General features: G+C 41.9%; 1 protein-coding gene across 1 annotated transcript in view; it reads left to right on the top strand.

The window, feature by feature from the left end:
- Positions 1–473: 473 nt before the first annotated feature.
- The window catches only part of terf2 (telomeric repeat binding factor 2), a 39,039-nt gene continuing 20,250 nt past the window's right edge, over positions 474–19,262 (top strand). The window contains exons 1-4 of the mRNA XM_043706704.2: positions 474–684; positions 10,575–10,652; positions 12,918–13,030; positions 17,952–18,038. Of these exons, the coding sequence (XP_043562639.2) occupies positions 474–684; positions 10,575–10,652; positions 12,918–13,030; positions 17,952–18,038 (489 nt within the window). The remainder of the gene's footprint in view (positions 685–10,574; positions 10,653–12,917; positions 13,031–17,951; positions 18,039–19,262) is intronic.

Genomic DNA, 19,262 nt, shown 5'->3' with positions numbered 1-19,262 from the left:
TAGTTTTTGTTAATATCAACCAATAGAAAAAAAAAGTTGGGAGCCGCAAATGAGATGCTGAAGAATTATTCTTTCACAAGCAAGAACATTTTCTCCTAACACCTATATTTAGACTCCTCAAAATTTTGAAAACTATCAAACTTCCCCTCATATTTTTATCTGTTCTGCATTCCATCAGTAAACTAAGCAACAGTAATGTATAAATGTTTTACATATTGCATAATGCAGCTATACTTAATATAATGCAACTAGTTCAATAAATAATAAGTGCGAAACGAAAATGCAGTTATTTGTCCAAAAATTGAAATGGTATGAGGAGAGTAATACACATCAAAGATCTATTCTTCAGTTGAACCCTCCGTTTGAACTTTTCACCTTCACAAGATGGCGGTACATTAGCCAGGTGCATCATGGGTTGAGGGGCAGCAGACTGCCCGTGGAAACGCCATTTCCGGTCTATTTTGTTTGAGGAAATGGCGGCGTTTTCGAGATCGCCGCAGACGGAGGTGAGACCGAAGCTGTTATGCACGAGGGACCAAGTGGGTGATGGTACTGAAGCTGCTTTCCCGGATCTCGAACGAGTAGTGAATGGTTGGACACTCGAGTTTAACTTGCACTGTTCGTTCAATGCACTCCGAGCTGGGCAACATGAGCAGTTTTGCGCCATTCTGAATGTGATAACAGGTGAGGAGAAGGATGGAGTTGTAGGCACACTTTCGTTGTCTACTAAAAACCCAATGCAAACGTGGCCAGGGTTGTCAAAGAGGTATTGCCGGTAGAACCGTTGAACGAATAAGAGCCTTGAACATTTTGTGTGAAGTATTTGGGAGTAAATACTGTTTAAGCTGTTAAGTATCGTAATTTTATGATCGGAATCTCCAGAAAAAGTGAAATCGTCAAAAAGTAAGCAAAAATCCTTTTTATTTTGAAGTATTCTTATATTAATGTTTGAAGCGGAACATTAGTTTCGAACGACAGGCTGGATAGCTGCCAGTGCTTCTCATTCACAGTTTGAAAACTCCTGAGAGTTCTGAGCAATCTTAACAAACTGCAGGAATCTGGCTAACAGTGGTTTGTTGGCGCTGTTGTAGTGAGCAGTTGTATAACGCCAGTTAACTGAGTTGGTTGACGGCTGCTTTGCAATGCAGAATGACGACAGTAGCGTACACTCAATTACCGGCTGAGGTTGCTACCTTACCAACCTCTTCCCCCGCCTGAGGCATGGTGACCCTCTGGTTAAACCACCACTAGTCGTCTCTATCATATGAGAGAGCAGAGCTGTCGTCCTCTGGGACTATGGCAACTTTATCTTTAAACCCAACGTGATTGAGCTCCCCCAAAAAAATTTTTCTAAGCGAGGAAGTGTGTTTCCAAGTCTCTCTCCACTGGAAAAAAAAGTGAGTGGAGGTAAGGCAGGATAACAAGAGTTGCATGGTTCCAGTGAGTGCTTTATTATTTCTGTAGTTTGTCACCTTCCATGAATTAGAGTCATAGAGATGTACAGCATGGCAACAGACCCTTCGGTCCAACCTGTCCACGCTGACCAGATATCCCAACCCAATCTAGTCCCACCCGCCAGCACCCGGCCCATATCCCTCCAAACCCTTCCTGTTCATATACCCATCCAAATGCATCTTAAATGTTGCAATTGTACCATCCTCCACCACATCCTCTGGCAGCTTATTCCATACACGTACCATCCTCTGCGTGAAAAAGTTGCCCCTTAGGTCTCTTTTATATCTTTCCCCTCTCACCCGAAACCTATGCCCTCTAGTTCTGGACTCCCTGACCCCAGGGAAAAGACTTTGTCTATTTATTCTATCCATGCCACTCAATTTTGTAAACCTCTAAAGTCACCCTCAGCCTCTGCTCCAGGGAAAACAGCCCCAACCTGTTCAGCCTCTCCCTATAGCTCACATTCTCCAACCCTGGCAACATCCTTGTAAATATTTTCTGAACCCTTTCAAGTTTCACAACATCTTTCTGCTAGGAAGGAGACCACAATTACATGCAATATTCCAACAGTGGCCTAAGCAATGTCCTGTAAAGCTGCAACATGACCTCCCAACTCCTGTGCTCAATACTCTGACTGATAAAGGAAAGCATACAAAACGCCTTCTTCCCTATCCTATCTACCTGCGAATTCACTTTCAAGGAGCTATGAACCTGCACTCCAAGGTCTCTTTGTTCAGCAACACTCCCTTTGAACTTACCATTAAGTGTATAAGTCCTGCTAAGATTTGCTTTCCCAAAATGCAGCACCTCGCATTTATCTGAATTAAACTCCATCTGCCACTTCTCAGCACATTGGCCCATTTGATCCAGATCCTGTTGTAATCTGAGGTAACCTTTTTCGCTGTCCAATTTTGGTGTCATCTGCAAACTTACTAACTGTGCCTCTTATGCTCACATCCAAATTATTTATATAAATGACAAAAAGTAGAGGACTCAGCACCGATCCTTGTGGCACTCCACTGGTCACAGGCCTCCAGTCTGAAAATCTACTCTCCACCACCACCCTCTGTCTTCTACCTTTGAGCAAGTTCTGTATCCAAATGGCTAGTTCTCCCTGTATTCCATGAGATCTAACCTTGCTAATCAGTCTCCCATTGAAGTCCATGTAGATTACATCCACTGCTCTGCCCTCATCAATCTTCTTTGTTATTTCTTCAAAAAACTGAGACATGGTTTCCCACGCACAAAGCCATGTTGACTATCCCGAATCAGTCCTTGCCTTTCCAAATACGTGTACATGCTGTCCCTCAGGATTCCCTCCACCAACTTGCCCATCACTGAGGTCAGGCTCACCAGTCTATAGTTCCCTGGCATGTCTTTACTGCCCTTCTTAAACAGTGACACCACAATTGCCACCCTGCTACAGGGTGGTTGGGTTGGTTCGTCCGGGTGGCCCAGAGGTGCTCTCTGAATCGCTCCGCAAGTAGGCGGCCTGTCTCCCCAACATAGAGGAGGCCACACCGGCTGCAGCATTTCAACTCCCCCTCCCACTCCACCGAGGATATGCAGGTCATTGGACTCATCCACTGCCAAACCACAACAACGCGACGGTCGGAGGAGGAGCGTCTTATCTTCCGACTGGGAACCCTCCAACCACAGGGGATGAACTTGGACTTCACCAGTTTCTTCATCCCCCCTCCCCCCACCTTGTCTCAGCCGAATCCCTCCAGCCCGGCACCGCCTTCCTGACCTGCAGTCTTCTTCTTGACCTCTCCGCCTCCATCCTACTCCGACCTATCACCCTCACCTTGACCTCTTTCCACCTATCACATTTCCAACGACCCTCCTCCAAGTCCCTCCTCCCTACCTTTTATCTTCTCCTGCTGAACACTCTCTGCTCATTCCTGAAGAAGGGCCTGTGCCCGAAACGTCGAATCTCCTGTTCCCTGGATGTTGCCTGACCTGCTGTGCTGTTCCAGCAATAAAGTTTCAACTTTGATCTCCAGCATCTGCAGACCTCACTTTCTCCTCGAAGATTTATCCACCTTTAACTGCTTCAAGACATCCAGCACTTCCTCCTCTGTAATCTGGATATTTTGCAAGATGTCACCATCTATTTCCCTACATTCTATATCTTCCATATCCTTTTCCACAGTAAATACTGATGCAAAATATTCATTCATTTTCTGTGGCTCCACACAAAGGCTGCCTTGCTGATCTTTGAGGGGCCCTATTCTCTCCCTAGTTACCCTTTTGTCCTTAATATATTTGTAAAAACCTTTTGGATTCTCCTTAATTCTATTTGCCAACGCTATCTCATGTCCCCATTTTGCCCTTCTGATTTCCCTCTTAAGTATACTCCTACTTCCTTTATACTCTTTTAAGGGTTCACTCGATCTATCCTGTCTATACCTGACATATGCTTCCTTCTTTTTCTTAACCAAACCCTCAATTTCTTTTGTAATTTCTTTAGCATTCCCTATACCTACCAGCCTTCCCTTTCACACTGACAGGAATATACTTTCTCTGGATTCTTGTTATCTCATTTCTGAAGGCTTCCCATTTTTCAGCCGTCCCATTATCTGCAAACATCTGCTTCCAATTAGCTTTCGAAGGTTCTTGCCTAATACCATCAAAATTGGCCTTTCTCCAATTTAGAACTTCAACTTTTAGATCTGGTCTATCCTTTTCCATCACTATTTTAAAACAAATAGAATTATGGTTGCTGGCCCTAAAGTGCTCTCCCACTGACACCTCAGTCATCTGCCCTGCCTTATTTCCCAAGAGTGGGTCAAGTTTTGCACCTTCTCTAGTAGGTACATCCACATACTGAATCAGAAAATTGTCTTGTACACACTTAACAAATTCCTCTCCAACTAAACCTTTAACACTATGGTAGTCCCAGTTGATGTTTGGAAAGTTAAAATCCCCTACCATAACTACCCTATTATTCTTACAGATAGCAGAGATCTCCTTACAAGTTTGTTACTCAATTTCCCTCTGACTATTAGGGGGTCTATAATACAATCCCAATGAGGTGATCATTCCTTTCTTATTTCTCAGTTCCACCCAAGTAACTTCACTGGATGTATTTCCGGGAATATCCTCCCTCAGCACAGCTGTAATGCTATCCCTTATCAAAAATGCCACTCCCCACTCTTTCTATCCTTCCTGTAGCATTTGTATCCTGGAACATTAAGCTGCCAGTCCCTGAGCCATGTTTCTGTAATTGCTATGATATCCCAGTCCCATGTTCCTAACCATGCCCTGAGTTCATCTGCCTTCCCTGTAAGGCCCCTTGCATTGAAATAAATGCAGTTTAATTTATTAGTCCTACCTTGTCCCTCCCTGCCCTGACTGTTTGATTCACTTCTGTTCTCAACTGTACCAGTCTCAGATCGATTTCTTTCCCCACTACCTCCCTGGTTCTCCCCCCCACCTTACTGGTTTGAATCCTCCCAAGCTTTTCGAGCAAAGTTCCCTGCCAGTATATTAGTCCCCTTACAATTTAGGTACAATCCGTCTGTCCTTGTACAGGTCACTTGTACCCCAAAAGTGATTCCAATGATCCAAAAATGTGAATCCTTCTCCCATACACCAGCTCCTCAGCCATGCATTCCTTTACTCTATCCTCCTCTTCCTGCCCTCACTAGCTCGTAGCACTGGGAGTAATCCAGATATTACTACCCTTGAGGAACTACCCTTTAATTACTACCCTTTAAATTTCTGCCTAACACTCTGTAATCTCCCTTCAGAATCTCAACCTTTTCCCTTCCTGTATCGTTGGTTCCAATGTGGACAATGACCTCTTGCTGGCCCCTCTTCCCCCGTGAGAACATTCTGCACCCTCTCCGAGACATCCTTGATCCTGGCTCCAGGGAAACAGCACACCATTCTGCTTTTTCTCTGCTGGCCACAGAAACATCTGTCTGTACCTTGGACTGGAGAATCCCCTAACACAATTGATCTCTTGGAAGCCAACGTACCCCTCGTTGCATTAGAGCCAGTCTCAATACCAGAAACTTGGCTGTTGGTGCTACGTTCCCCTGAGAATCCATCACCCCCTACATTTTCTAAAATAGCATACTTGTTTGAAATGGGTATATCCACAAAAGACTCCTGCCGTAGGTGCTGACCTCTCTTGCCCTTCCTGGAGTTAACCCATCTATGATACTGTATCTGAGACTTTCCCCCCTTCCTATAACTGCCATTCATCACATACTGTTGATGTTGCAAATTCCTCATCGGTTCTATCTGTCTTCCAACCGATCTATTCGATCTGCTAAGATTTGCAACCAACAGCATTTATTGTATATATAATCTGCAGTAACTCTTAAACTCTCTTCAAACTCACATCTGCTAAGATTCGCATCCAACAGCATTTATGGCAGATATAATCTGCAGTAACCCTTAAACTCAATTTAAACTACCATATCTGACAAGAAGTACATATCATTGCAAAGGCTATTTTTGCTCCTTCACAATCGAAAGACCCAGAAAATAACACTGACTTATTCCTCTACAAAACACGGCACTAGGTTAAATTAAGAGCTATGGCTTATATTTTAAGTTTAACCAAGAGACGTATCTCCAAAAACATATAATCAAGAAAGAACCCACTGTACTCACTAATACAGCCTTTCTCTTGGACAGATTTAAAACAACAATTAACTTATCTGATTCTGTGTTGTGAACTTCGCCCAAACCGGTTCCTCCAAGATTAGTTGTGAAATTCACTGTTTGTTAATTTTCCCAGATGCACTCTGATGTCCAGCAACACATGAATTCAAAAACAGCAAAGGCAGTAACTGTGCAGGTTCTCTCTCTCTCTCCTGCACTGTCCTCACCATGTTGTCTTCATGATGTGATGGGCAGGTTTGTGCGATATGTTTGGGAGCTCTACACTTGAGCCTAAATAGCCACTACCCTCTGGTTCAAACACTGTATTTGTATTCTGCTCTAGTACACTGATGTACCTATGTAAGGTATGATTTGGCTTGTTAGCATTCCAAACAATACTTTTCACTCTCAGTACATGTGACAATAACAAATAAAATCAAAACTCTTCTCTCCAGTCATCAAAAAGTATGGTGCTGGAAAAACACGACTGGTCAGGCAGTATCTGAGGAGCAGGAGAGTTGAAGTTTCGAGCATAAGCTCTTCATCAGGAATGCGTCTCGAGCTTACACTTGAAACTATGACTCTTCGGCTCCTTGGATGCTGCCCTCACCGGCCGTGCTTTTCCAGCACCACATTGACTCTGATCTCCAGCATCTGCAGTCCTCGCTTTCTCCCAGTCTTCTCTCCAGTATATAAACGAGGTAAGTCTCCAGTATATAAGCCTGTTACTCCCACCAGTCTATTTATAGTAGCAGAAGGCAATTCAATCAAACATACTTCATGAAGCTCAAGGAAGGCTTGATGCATTTGTAAATTGATTTCAGCATCCATCTTTAATGGCAAGTTTACATCTTGTAGGAGCAAATTACTGCAGATGTTGAAGTTTATACTGAAAACAACAAATGCTGGAGAATATAGCCGGTCAGACAGCATCCATGGAGAGAGAGCAAGCTAACGTTTTGAGTCCAGATGCATTTCATCAGAGCTGAAGTGAAGTGTAGAGGGGACAGCATGTATGCATTGTTACATTCTTATAAATAATAAATGCATTGAAACTCGATGGTTACTGATGGTCAAAGGCCAATTGTATTTTTCACTTTCATTGTTTTGCCTTTTGCTCAGCACACAATTCAACATTTGCGATGCTTGCTTGTAACAATTTATTCATTGTCTCCAATCAAAACCTCAGCAAATATAAGACTGAAAAGCACATAGAAATTTTCTGATGATAGACTCCATTTTGTTTAAGAATGTCCTAACTAATTTCATCATCTGTGGGTCATCATTTGATTTAAGTCTGATGTAGGACATCCCTAAGCTGACAATTGATGTCAGTCATTATTAGTGCTTGTGGGAACCTCTGCAGATGTGCCACATATCCTCAGGGTTAAATGTTGCAAACTTTATGTAGATGGTCCTTGAAACATACTGAATCAAATTTCAATGCTGGCATCTACTCAGAACAGTCAGCTGCAGTGTTTTCACAAGAGAAATGTTCTGCAGAATTTTATAAGATTTTTTTTCCTCAAGATGTTCTTTATTGCTTGCACTGACCAGCTTGATGCCACTTATTCTGAGACAGTTTCTCATCAAAGACTCCTTTGCGGGATTCTGTCATCATTCATTCAGGAAATGCGACCTGATCATCTAAATTGCATTTCCTGGCGGTCCTCATGCTGTTGAGCCCAGCATAATGAAGGTCCTCATTATTGTGACTTTTGTCTTGCATTGAGTTGACTCAGTGGATCTCAGGAGTCTTCACTGGAAGAGTTGCAGAGCAGAAGATTAATGTTGAATTATACCAGGCAATTCTCCTTGTGACTGTTGAATTGTGTAAAATTTTGAGTCTGTGCCTTGCAGAAGAGAAGTGACAACAATGGTCTGATCTGCTTAATGTGGAACAATTGCAGAAGAATGATGTTCAAACCTGAATGGCAGCCATGTACAGTCCACTCAAATTAAGAAATTGAATTACTATTTTGTTGTCTTTTTCAGTAACCGAAGTTGTACAAGGCATTTTTTGTTTATAAAATGCACTGAACTGGCTGCATTCATTGACGCGGGAGACCTGAGACTTCCATGCTGAATCAAATTGACACATTTAAGATGTCAAATACAATAATTCTTTAATGTAATATTAAGGAATGTTTTGCATTAGGAATACGTTATAACCTCCATCCTTCTAGCCAGTGAACCTCTGCCCGTGTTCTCATCGCACAAGTGGCAGGCAGTGCCTATCTCTAACAAATATAATAATGTACTCATCTCATATTTAGTTTCAACATTACTGTTATTGAAACCTCTGTCACCAAATTTCTGTGGGCTACCAGTGACCAAAAATTTAACTAGACCATGTGTATAACTCCCATGTTGAGGGTGTGGTGCTGGAAAAGCAAAGCAGGTCAGGCAGCTTCTGAGAAGCAGGAGAGTTGACGTTTCACGCACAAGTCCTTTATCAGGAATGAGGCTGTGAGCTGAAGGGTGGTGGGCTGGGGGAATGTAGTTGAGAGTGTGATAGGTAGATGGAGGTGGGGATAATCGTGATAGATCAGAGAGGAGGGTGGAGTAGATAAGTGGGAAGGAAGATGGGGAGGTAGGACAGGTCGTGAGGACAGTGCCAAGTTGGAAGGTTGGATCTGGGATAAGGTGGGGGGGGAATTGGTGAAATCCACATTGATGCCATGGGGTTGGAGGCTCCTGAGGCGGAAGATAAGATGTTCTTCCTCCAGGCGTCGGGTGGTTAGAGAGTGGCCATGGAGGAGGCCCAGAATCTGCATGTCCTTGACGGATTGGGAGGGGGAGTTGAAGTGTTTGGCCACAGTCTGTTGAGTTTGGTTTGTGTGGGTGTCCCAGTGTTGTTCTCTGAAGCGTTTTGCGGAGGTGTTTGGTGATGGGAGGTGAGGTTGTGGTCGAGGGAGTGTTTTGTTCGAGTTGGCGCCTAGCTTCAGTGGTGTAGAGCTCGGTGTGCAAAATTTCCATTGCACCGCCGCTGCGGCCTCCCCCCCGGTCCCCTGGTGAGGTTGGGGTTGTAGCGAAGGGAGTGGAGGGCTGCAAGCTGTGAGGGTGAGAGATTGGAGTGAGTGAGGGGGATAGACAGGTTGAGGTGGTCAATGTCGTGGTGGCAGTTGGAAATAAGAGATTAAGGGTGCCTAACAGACTGGCATGGGCTGTCCAGGTGTATGGGCTGTGTTGGAGGCGGGCAAAAAGGTCCTCGGAAGGTGGGCAGGAGTCTTGATGGGAAAAGTAAGCCTTTGAGGTGCAGGCAGCAGAAGAAGTGTTCGATGTTACAATGTGTGTTGAATTTGCTGATCCGGGGAGTGGAGGGGGATGAAGGTCAGGCCTTTGCTGAGGACTGATTCTTCATCCTCAGTGAGGGGGAGGTCTGGGGTGATGGTGAAAACTCGCCAGGGCTAGGAGCTGGGACCTGATAGAGGGCTGGAGCCGGGAGTGGAGTTGGAGACTGTGACTGGAGTGGGCATGATAGTTGAGGGATCAGGGTGATGTCATTTGTGAAATGACATTCAACTGGGGCGTTGGGGGTGGATGTAGTGACAGGGATCTGCAGTGGGTGTGTTGGCAATGTTCAGGTGAGTGGCATCAGTAGTGACGGAAGTGGTCGCAGCGGCGGAAGTGGTGAAACGCTTGGCGTAGGTAATGTTGGTGGGGACGGAAGGTGGCAACAAAGGGGGTGGAAGTACCATGGTTGAGAGTGTGGTGCTGGAAAAGCACAGCAGCATCTGAGGAGCAGGAGATGATTCCTGATGAAGAGCTTATGCCTGAAACATCAATTCTCCTGCTCCTTGGATGCTGTCTGACCTCTTGTGCTTTTCCAACACCACGCTCTCGACTCTAATCTCCATCATCTGCAGTCCTCACTTTCCCCTAGTATAAGTACCATGGCTACAAGAACAAATCAAAGATTAGAAATCTCAAGTAACTCACCTCCTGACTCTCCATAGCCTGTCCACTATTTACAAGGTATGTATCAAGAGTATACTGCAATATTGTCTATAGTTTTGTGAACATAGCTGTCAAAATTCATGAAGCTCAACTCCACCCAATAAAGCTCTTGATTGACACTCCAACCACCATCCTAAAATTCATGAGTAATTTCACGATCACACGCTGGCATTGGTACAAGCTGTTTTCAAGATGTACTTCAATGATTTGCCAAGCCTCCTTTGACCATATCTTCTAAAGGCACCACATATAGCGTTGAAAAGGAGAAGGGCAGTCATCACATAATGCTGCTACCTGCAAGTTCCCCTCTAAGCCACACCATGTTCTAAATCAGAACCATATCAATATTCCTTCACCTTTGCTAGGTTAAAAACTCAAAGCTAACTTCTCCAAAGGAATTAAAATGATCAACAAATCATGATTTAATTCTTAGATTAATTTGTGGACAAAAAAAGCTGAACCACCTCATGATGAAAGTGAATGTTATCTACTTCTGATTTAAATTTGATTTTTTTTTCTTTTTCCCATCTCAATTATAGCTATCTTAAATCGACCATACGTTGACACAGATGAGATTGGAAAGAAACTTCTAGCAATACAATTTCTATCCAAATTTGGTAAGTGAATGTAGGAAAGTTAAATCAATTGATCATTAAGGTTGTAATTGGACAAATGGATAAACTCAAGATAGTCAGGAAAATTCATTGTTATTTTGTGAAAGCAAAATCATGTTTGACCAACTTATTAGAACTCTTGGAATGAATGATTGTGTACTTTGGATAAGGGGGACCATGTGATGTACTGTACTTGGATCTCCTGAAGGTATTGGATAAGGTTCCACAAGCCATTATTATGCCAAGTAGGAGCTCCTGGTATTCGAAGTAACATACTAGAATGGATAGAAGATTGGTTGGCAGAAAACAGAACACTCATAAAGATGTCTTTTTTAGATTAGCAGGATGGTATGTCTGGGATCACGCAGGGATCTTTTATACTAGACAGTTAGATTAGGGGATTGGAAGCATAGTGGCTGACATTGCAGATCAGGCATTTGGATGGGTATATAAATAGGAAGGGTTTGGTGGGATATGGGCCGGGTGCTGGTAGGTGGGACTCGATTGGGTTGGGATATCTGGTTCGCATGGATGGGTTGGACAAAAGATGGACATGCTGTACATCTCGATGACTCTAAGTAGGAGTGTCTTTTGTGAAGATGGAATCACAAGGACGTATGGACAGGTGAGTGAATGAGCAAACGTCTGGCAGATGAAGTATAATGTGGGAAAATGTGCAGTTGTTCATTTGTGCATTAATAATAAAATAACATAGTATTATTTGAACAGGACAACTGCAGAACTCTGACGTAAGTTAGTGCATGTATACTGCAAAATGTTAGTACATGTATACTGCAAGTAATTACTATTCACAATATGCATTATGATGTAGATGAGGATATGAAATATAATATCTCCATGTTTGCAGACAACAAAGCTGGGTGGAAGGATGAACTGAGGATGCAGATCTGCTTCAGTGTGATTTGGGCAAGTTGAAAGAATGGGCAAATGCAGAAGTACAGTGTGGATGAATGTAAGGTTATCGACTTTGGTAGCAAAATAGCACAGCAGATTGGGCAATTGATTGGGAAAGGGGAACGTGCAATATGATCTTGATGTCCTTGTGCATCAGGTGCTGAAAGTAAGGATGCAGTTGCTGCAGGCAGTGATGAAAGCCAATGGTATGTTGACTTGTCTAGTGAGGATGAGAGAACAGGAGCTAGGATGTTTTACTGCAATTGGACAGGATGTTGGTGAGAATACATAGCGAATATTATGTTGCGTTTTAGTCTTATTATATTATAGACTGGATTATATTCACTAACGTTGAGAAGAATGAGGGCAGTTCTTTTTAGAATAGAGATGAGAAATATCTTCACCCAGAGATTGGTACTCATGTGGCATTCTCTGCCACTTACAGTAGTTGAGGCCAAAACACTGAATGTTTTCAAGAAAGAGTTAGACATCATTCCTAAGGCTAAAGGGTATGGGAATAAAGTGGGAGCAGTACTGAGTTAGATGATCAGCCATCCTCCTGTTGAATGGATAGGTTTAAAAGGCCAAATGGCCAGACTCCTATTTTGTATGTTTCTATGTTACAAAGGCTAATGCAATGCTATCCGTTATTACAAAAGGAATTGGACATAACATTGAGGAGGTCATGCTTCAGTTATAGATCACTTCTTGAATAATATATACATTTTCGTCTCATTATTTCAGGAAGTATGCAAATTAATTGAAGGAAGTTCAGAGCTAGTCTATTAGATTGATACTTGGAATTTACAGTGTCTTTTGAGGAAGATTCAACCGACTGGACTTGTTTTCATTTGAGTTTAGAAGAGAGATAGTTGATATGCAGTTTAAAAAAATCTGAATGGCCTTGACAAGGTGGATGTAGAAAAAATGTTAACTTGTGGGTGATCCAGAATTAAGGGACACTTTTAAAATTGGGGTTGGCCTTATTGGACAAAGATGAGGGGAATTTTGTTGAAGATTCTGCAACTTCGGAACTTTTTGCCTCAGAATGCTGTGGATGGATCATGGGATATTTTTAAGGCAGAAGTAGATATAGGATAATAAAGAAGTAGATAGGAAATTGGAATTCTGAGCACAACTCGATCAAGCGTAATCTTATTCAATGGCAGAGTAAGCAATGGCAGAATATAATGGCATATTTCTGGTCCTAACCTGTGTGTATGTACATATTCCTATTGTCAAAACATTGTCTTCATACATAATCAAAGCATTTAAATCAGTATAGCTGGTTTATTTTGTGCATAGTTGTATGTGATCAGAGTGAATTTAAATGCAACATGTTTTCATTTACAGAGAATGATGCCATATCATTGGAATCTGTTTTAACAATTCTGGATCAGATGAAGGCAGAGTTCTCACTGAGTGAGGATTTGTTCCAAGAGGTCAGAGGAGCTGTGGTGCAGCAGGTTTGTTCATTACACTGATTTTTAAAATAAACTTGTGCATTCAAATTTCTTGAAACAGCAAACATGGCAGGAGTAATTATTCGCTTCTGGGCCGCTCCTTTTATTTACTCTTTTGTTTTTTCCCCAAAGGCAGTTCACAACTATGCATCATGTCACGATATGATCAAAAAAGAAACTGAAATTTTCTGTTTTTGTTTAACCTCCCCAGCATCCACAGTTCTTCGTTGTTTTACTGTCAGAAATAGATCTGTCAAAATTTTAAAATCACAATTCCTACATAATGTTTTCTTCCAATTACGCTTTTGTACAGATAAAATGTTACAAGTTCAAAGATTCTTCTTCAGATCGAAACAGGGACACAAAATTTGTGGTTTATGCCGTTGACAAAGGAGGTGGAGGAGTGAGTAGATCAGATGGTCAGGGTGCCCAAAGCAAAAGACATATGAGTGCTTATAGTGGTAAAGGAGAGATTGTGATGTAAATAAGTGAAAATGGTATGTTTGAATAGGAGAAAATAGGTCAATCTTGCTGAAAGCACAGCAAGTAAGACAAACAAGAAGTGGGTAGGGTAATCAACATAGAATACAGTGTTAATGTTCTGATGTTGTTGATCTCAATAATGAGCCCTGAAGGCTGTAAAGTGTCTAAGCAGAAAATGAGGTTCTGATCTTCCAATTTTCTGTTGAACTTTACTGTAACATTGCACCAGGCCTGTGTTGGAATTCTTGGCGTGAGAGCAAGATGGTTTATTGAAATAACAAGGAATTAGAAGGTGGGTAAATTCTTACAGATAGAAGAGGTATTTTGCCAAGCAATCATCCAGTCTGTATTTGGTCCCACCAGTGTAAAGAAGACTGCATAGTGAGCAGTGAATACAATTGCCTAGATTGAAAGTAAATTGTTGCCTACTAGAAGATGTGTTTGAAGAGTGAGGAGGGAGGAAGATAAAATAGCAAGTGTTAGATCTTCTTTGCATCAGAGGTGCCATGAGATATGGGGGTGAGCTAAGAGATCATTTGGAGTGATAGAAGATTGGACAAGGATGTTGTGGAGGGGATGATCCCTGAAGAATGCTGACCTGGAGGGGAGTGGAAGATAGGTTTGTAAGTGGTGTAAATGGCAGAGGATAATCCTTTGAATGCAGAGGGCAAGGGAATCTTATTGTTCTGTTAGGGAGGGAAGAAATGTGGGTAATGGATTGGACATAGCGCTCTCAGCCACGTGGGGGACAGGATTTCTTGATTGAGGAGAAAGGACCCCAGTGGAATGTGGCATTTTAAGAACACATGGCAGAAACACTGGGAGAATGGAATGGAATCCTTTCAGGAACCAGAGCTGTAGGGAAGTCTACTTAAAGTAACTGAGAGACAGTGGATTTATTGGAAATTGGCCAACAGCCTATTGCCAGAAATGCAATCACTGGAATCAAGGAAAGCACGGGTTCAGTCTAGGATGGGCTAAGGGAAGGATAGAAGCTGGAAGCAAAACTGATGCATTTTTCAATTCTGGACAAGAGTGGGAAGCAGCACTGATGACATCATCATTGTACGAGAGAAAAAGTTGATTTATTTCCTCCTCCTGTTTGAACATACTAGTCTCGCTTATTTTATATCTCAATCAATCCTTTGCCACCATTAACATTCCCATTGTCTTTTGCTTTGGGCACATTCAGTCTGATCCATTCCTGCTTTCCCTTTGTCAACACCATAAAACCCATTATTTTCCAGCTCGCTTCAGGTACTCTAGAAGAGTAAGTGGATTTTAAACGTTAATGTTGTTTCTCCATCCATAGATGCTGCCACACCTGTTGAGTTTGTCCAGTTTTCTGCTTTTGCTTGGTTCACTTTATCATGTTGACTAAAAAGTCTAAATGCTCTCGCTTTATTTTCTCGTTGATTTTCCCAGTGACTAAGTATGATACGAAGTAAAACTCAGTTACTCAGAAGCCATAATATCTAAATGTTGAACTTTTGCACAATGCAGGTAGACTCACCAAAGAGTGTTACATGTTAGAGGTACCATCTCTTGGATGAGTTGTTGAGGTGAAACCCTGATTGTCATTTCAGGTGAATGCAACCAATCCTGTGGCACTGTACAGGAGAACAAGGGAGTTATTCTGGTGTTCTTGTCAAAATTTATCTTTTGGCATATGTCACCAATATTTTCTGATTACTCATCTCATTTCCATTTATGGTACTTTGTTACTGCAAATGATACTTAATTTTCTGTGAAATTCTTTGGAGGATCCTGAGGACTTCACATAGACGGGTTAACTCCAGGAAATGTGAGAGAGGTAGGCAGTATTGCAGGAGTCTTCTGTGGCTATCCCCATTTCAAACAAGCATGCTATTTTGGCAAATGTAGGGTATGATGGATTCTCTGGGGAACGTAGCACGAACAACCAAGTTTCTGGTATTGAGATTGGCTCTAAGGTAATGAGAGGTATGTCTGGTTCCAAGTGATGGATCGTGTGAGGGGACTGTCTAGTCCAAGGTATAGACAGACGTTTCTGTGGCCAGCAGCAGCAAATCAGAATGGTGTGTTGCTTCCCTGGTGCCAGGGTCAAGGATGTCTCGGAGGGTGCAATGTTCTCAAGGGGGAAAGGCGCCAGCAGGAGGTCATTACACACATTGGAACCAACAACATCGGAAGGGAAAAGATTGAGATTCTGAAGGGAGATTACAGAGAGTTAGGCAGAAATTTAAAAAGGAGATCCTCATGAGAAGTAATATCTGGATTACTACTGATGCTGCGATCTAGAGAGGTTAGGAATAGAAGGATAGAGCAGATGAATGCATGGCTGAGGAGCTGGTATATGGGAGAAAGGTTCACATTTTTTTTGGATCGTTGGAAGTTCTTTTGGGGTAGAAGTGACCTGTACAAGAAGGACAGGTTGTACCTGAATTGGAAGGGGACTAATATACTGGCAGGGAGATTTGCTAGAGCTGCTCGGGAAGATTTAAACTAGTAAGGTTGGGGGGGGGGGGAGAAACCCAGGGAAATAGTGAGGAAAGAGATCAATCCGAGACTGGTACAGTTGAGAACAAAAGAGAGCAAACAGTCAGGGACAAAACAGAGAACAAGGTAGGACTGATAAATTAAACTGCATTTATTTCAATGCAAGGGGCCTTACAGGGAAGGCAGATGAACTCAGGGCATGGTTAGGAACATGGGACTGGGATATCATAGCAATTACAGAAACATGGCTACAGAATTGGCAGCTTAATGTTCCAGGATACAAATGCTACAGGGAGAATAGAAAGGGAGGCAAGAGAGGAAGGGGAGTGGCATTTTTGATAAGGGATAGCATTACAGCTGTACTGAGGGAGGATATTCTTGGAAATGCATCCAGGGAACTTAATTGGGTAGAACTAAGAAACGAGTGAGGGATGATCACCTTATTGGGATTGCATTATTGACCTCCTAATATCCAGAGGGAAATTGAGAAACAAATTTGTAAGGAGATCTCAGTTATCTATAAGAACAATAGGGTGGTTATGGTAGGGGATTTTAACTTTCCAAACATACATTGGGACTGCCATAGTGTTAAGGATTTAGATGGAGAGGGATTTGTTAAGTATGTACAAGAAACACTTCTGATTCAGTATGTGGATGTACCAACTAGAGAAGGTGGAAATCTTGACCTACTCTTGGGAAGTAAGGCAGGGCAGGTGGCTGAGGGGTCAGTGGGGGAGTTCTTTGGGTCCAGCAACCACAACTCTATTAGTTTTAAAACAGTGATGGAAAAGGATAGACCATATCTAAAAGTTGAAGTTCTAAATTGCAGAAAGGCCAGTTTTGATGGTATTAAGCAAGAACTTTCAAAAGCTGATTGGGGGCAGATGTTCGCAGATAAAGGGACGGCTGGAAAATGGGAAGCCTTCAGAAATGAGACAACTAGAGTCCAGAGAAAGTATATTCCTGTCAGGATGAAAGGAAAGGCTGGTAGATATAAGGAATGCTGGACGACTAAAGAAATTGAGGGTTTGGTTAAGAAAAAGAAGGAAGCATATGTAAGGTATAGACAGGATAGATCGAGTGAATCCTTAGAGTATAAAGGCAGTAGGAGTATACTTAAGAGGGAAATCAGGAGGGCAAAAAGGGGACATGAGATAGCTTTGGCAAATAGAATTAAGGAGAATCTAATGTGTTTTTACAAATACATTAAGGACAAAAGGTTAACTAGGGAGAGAATAGGGCCCCTCAAAGATCACAGGGTGGCCCTTGTGCGGAGCCACAGGAGATGGGGGCGATACTAAATGAGTATTTACTGTGGAAAGGACATGGAAGATATAGAATGTAGGGAAATAGGTGGTGACGTCTTGAAAAATGTCCATATTACAGAGGAGGAAGTGCTCCTCTGTCTTGAAAAGCATAAAAGTGGATAAGTCCTCAGGATCTGATCGCGTGTACCCTAGAACTCTGTGGGAAGCTTGGGAAGTGATTGCTGGGTCTCTCAACGAGATATTTGTATCATAGATAGTCACAGATGAGGTGCCGAAGACTGGGGTTGGCTAACGTGGTACCACTGCTTAAGAAAGGAGGTAAGGACAAGCCAGGGAACGATTATGGGCACCTTACTGAAGACCTTTTGAAAATCTGGGATACGTTAAATCTATTGCACTACCACTTGTTATTCTCTGTTAGTTCTTCAAAAAAGAAAATTTGTTGAAATCTTGTGACATTGCCACTTCAACAGTCTTAAGTGGTATCTCCACACTTTTTTCCTTAAAATAAGCTTCTGGGTTGAACCAGTGAACTTTGTAAATGATGCCTCAGTGGTGAAATCTATAACAAGGATGCTTACTTCCTCTGAGGATTGTGCCCTGTTGAGTGAAAGTCTGATTCTGGCGATCGCTGTCTCAAATTTAGTCAGCTACTTTTGTCATTTGAAATTACTTTTTGATCTCTCTTTCTGAAGGCTGTAGTTGAGTCCATTAAGAAAAACTGTTTTCTAGAAGCTTCTCAGATCTTGGAACGGCATTTCAAAGAGGGCAGTGTTGATGAGGTATGTTTATGGCTGTTTAATCTGGACTAACAAAATCTGATACTTTTGTGCTGGGCATTTTTTTTCTGAGTACTAATATATTCCTTACAGTTGTCAAATTCTTTTTAAATAATATAACCTTAAAGGAATTCTGAGGGAATGGGTATTATACAAACTTGTAGAAAAGAGCAATGTGAGCTAAGGTCCTCTGACAGACAATAGACCACATTTGCTTGTATCTAAGGAACCACCTATCAACAAAGACAGGCGTAGATGGAATTCTTCATTGCTTCCAACATTCAGCTTGATGTCCAGTCAACTCAGCAAAAAGGTATATGAAGATCAGTATCTCAGATTTGAGATTAAGATTATGGTTTACTGGGCAACCATGATCCAAGCTCTCCTAAATATTTTAGAGATTGGATAACATTCTCTGGCAATTCAGAATACTATCAAAGCACCACTAGTAGTGTTTCTGCAAGATCCTTCAAATCCACTGGCAAGAAAGTCCTGCCAAGTAAACATGCATAGTATCAAAATTGGCTTGGTCCTTTTATTCCACATTTTGGCCTTACTTTCCAAAGGCTATGTTTGAATCGATTACAAAGAACTATTTTCAAGAGGTTTCTGAGAACCTTGAATAGCATCTCAAAAAGCACACCTTTGACTGAGTGCTGTAGCTACTTAACCACAAAAGATCCTCGATCCCAAGAGACTGGCCTGGATGGAGAAAAGCCATAGTACTTCGTTGTTTTCCATTAATCTTTTGTGTAATAAAATGCAAGTGTAGTTAGTATATTTACAAGTTATTAGAATGTTTTAGAAATAAGTAATCAATGTGATAGGATATAATAATTGACTCAATTTTTTAAAACTAGAATAGGGAATATTTGGTTGAATTTGAAAATGCTAAATGTGTGTCCTTTCTGAAGCTCGACCAATAGAATGATCTGTAGTGCTAATTCTTGATTAATCATTATTTGTACCATTTGTGCATATATGAATATATATATTTTTTTAAGCACTGAAATCTAAATGAATTGGTGCTTAGACATTGGTAGCTTTTAATCTATTAACAATTGCAGTAATGAGGCCCTGATCTCATTCCTAAATGATTGGCTTGATTTAAATGGTATCAATCAGTCATCTTTTAAAAATCCACTAACATGACCATGAGCTATACTTGCTCTTTCATCCATGCAACCTGCTATTTGTGTGGGAAATCATGTCTCACGAACTTGATTG

This window comes from Chiloscyllium plagiosum, unplaced genomic scaffold (assembly GCF_037043375.1).
Source record: "Chiloscyllium plagiosum isolate Xiang-an unplaced genomic scaffold, Cpla_swu_hap1 HiC_scaffold_17, whole genome shotgun sequence".
In the NCBI taxonomy this organism is placed as follows: Eukaryota; Metazoa; Chordata; class Chondrichthyes; order Orectolobiformes; family Hemiscylliidae; genus Chiloscyllium; species Chiloscyllium plagiosum.
Note: the sequence above shows the minus strand (reverse complement) of the source record. Positions and strands in the feature narration are given on the sequence as shown.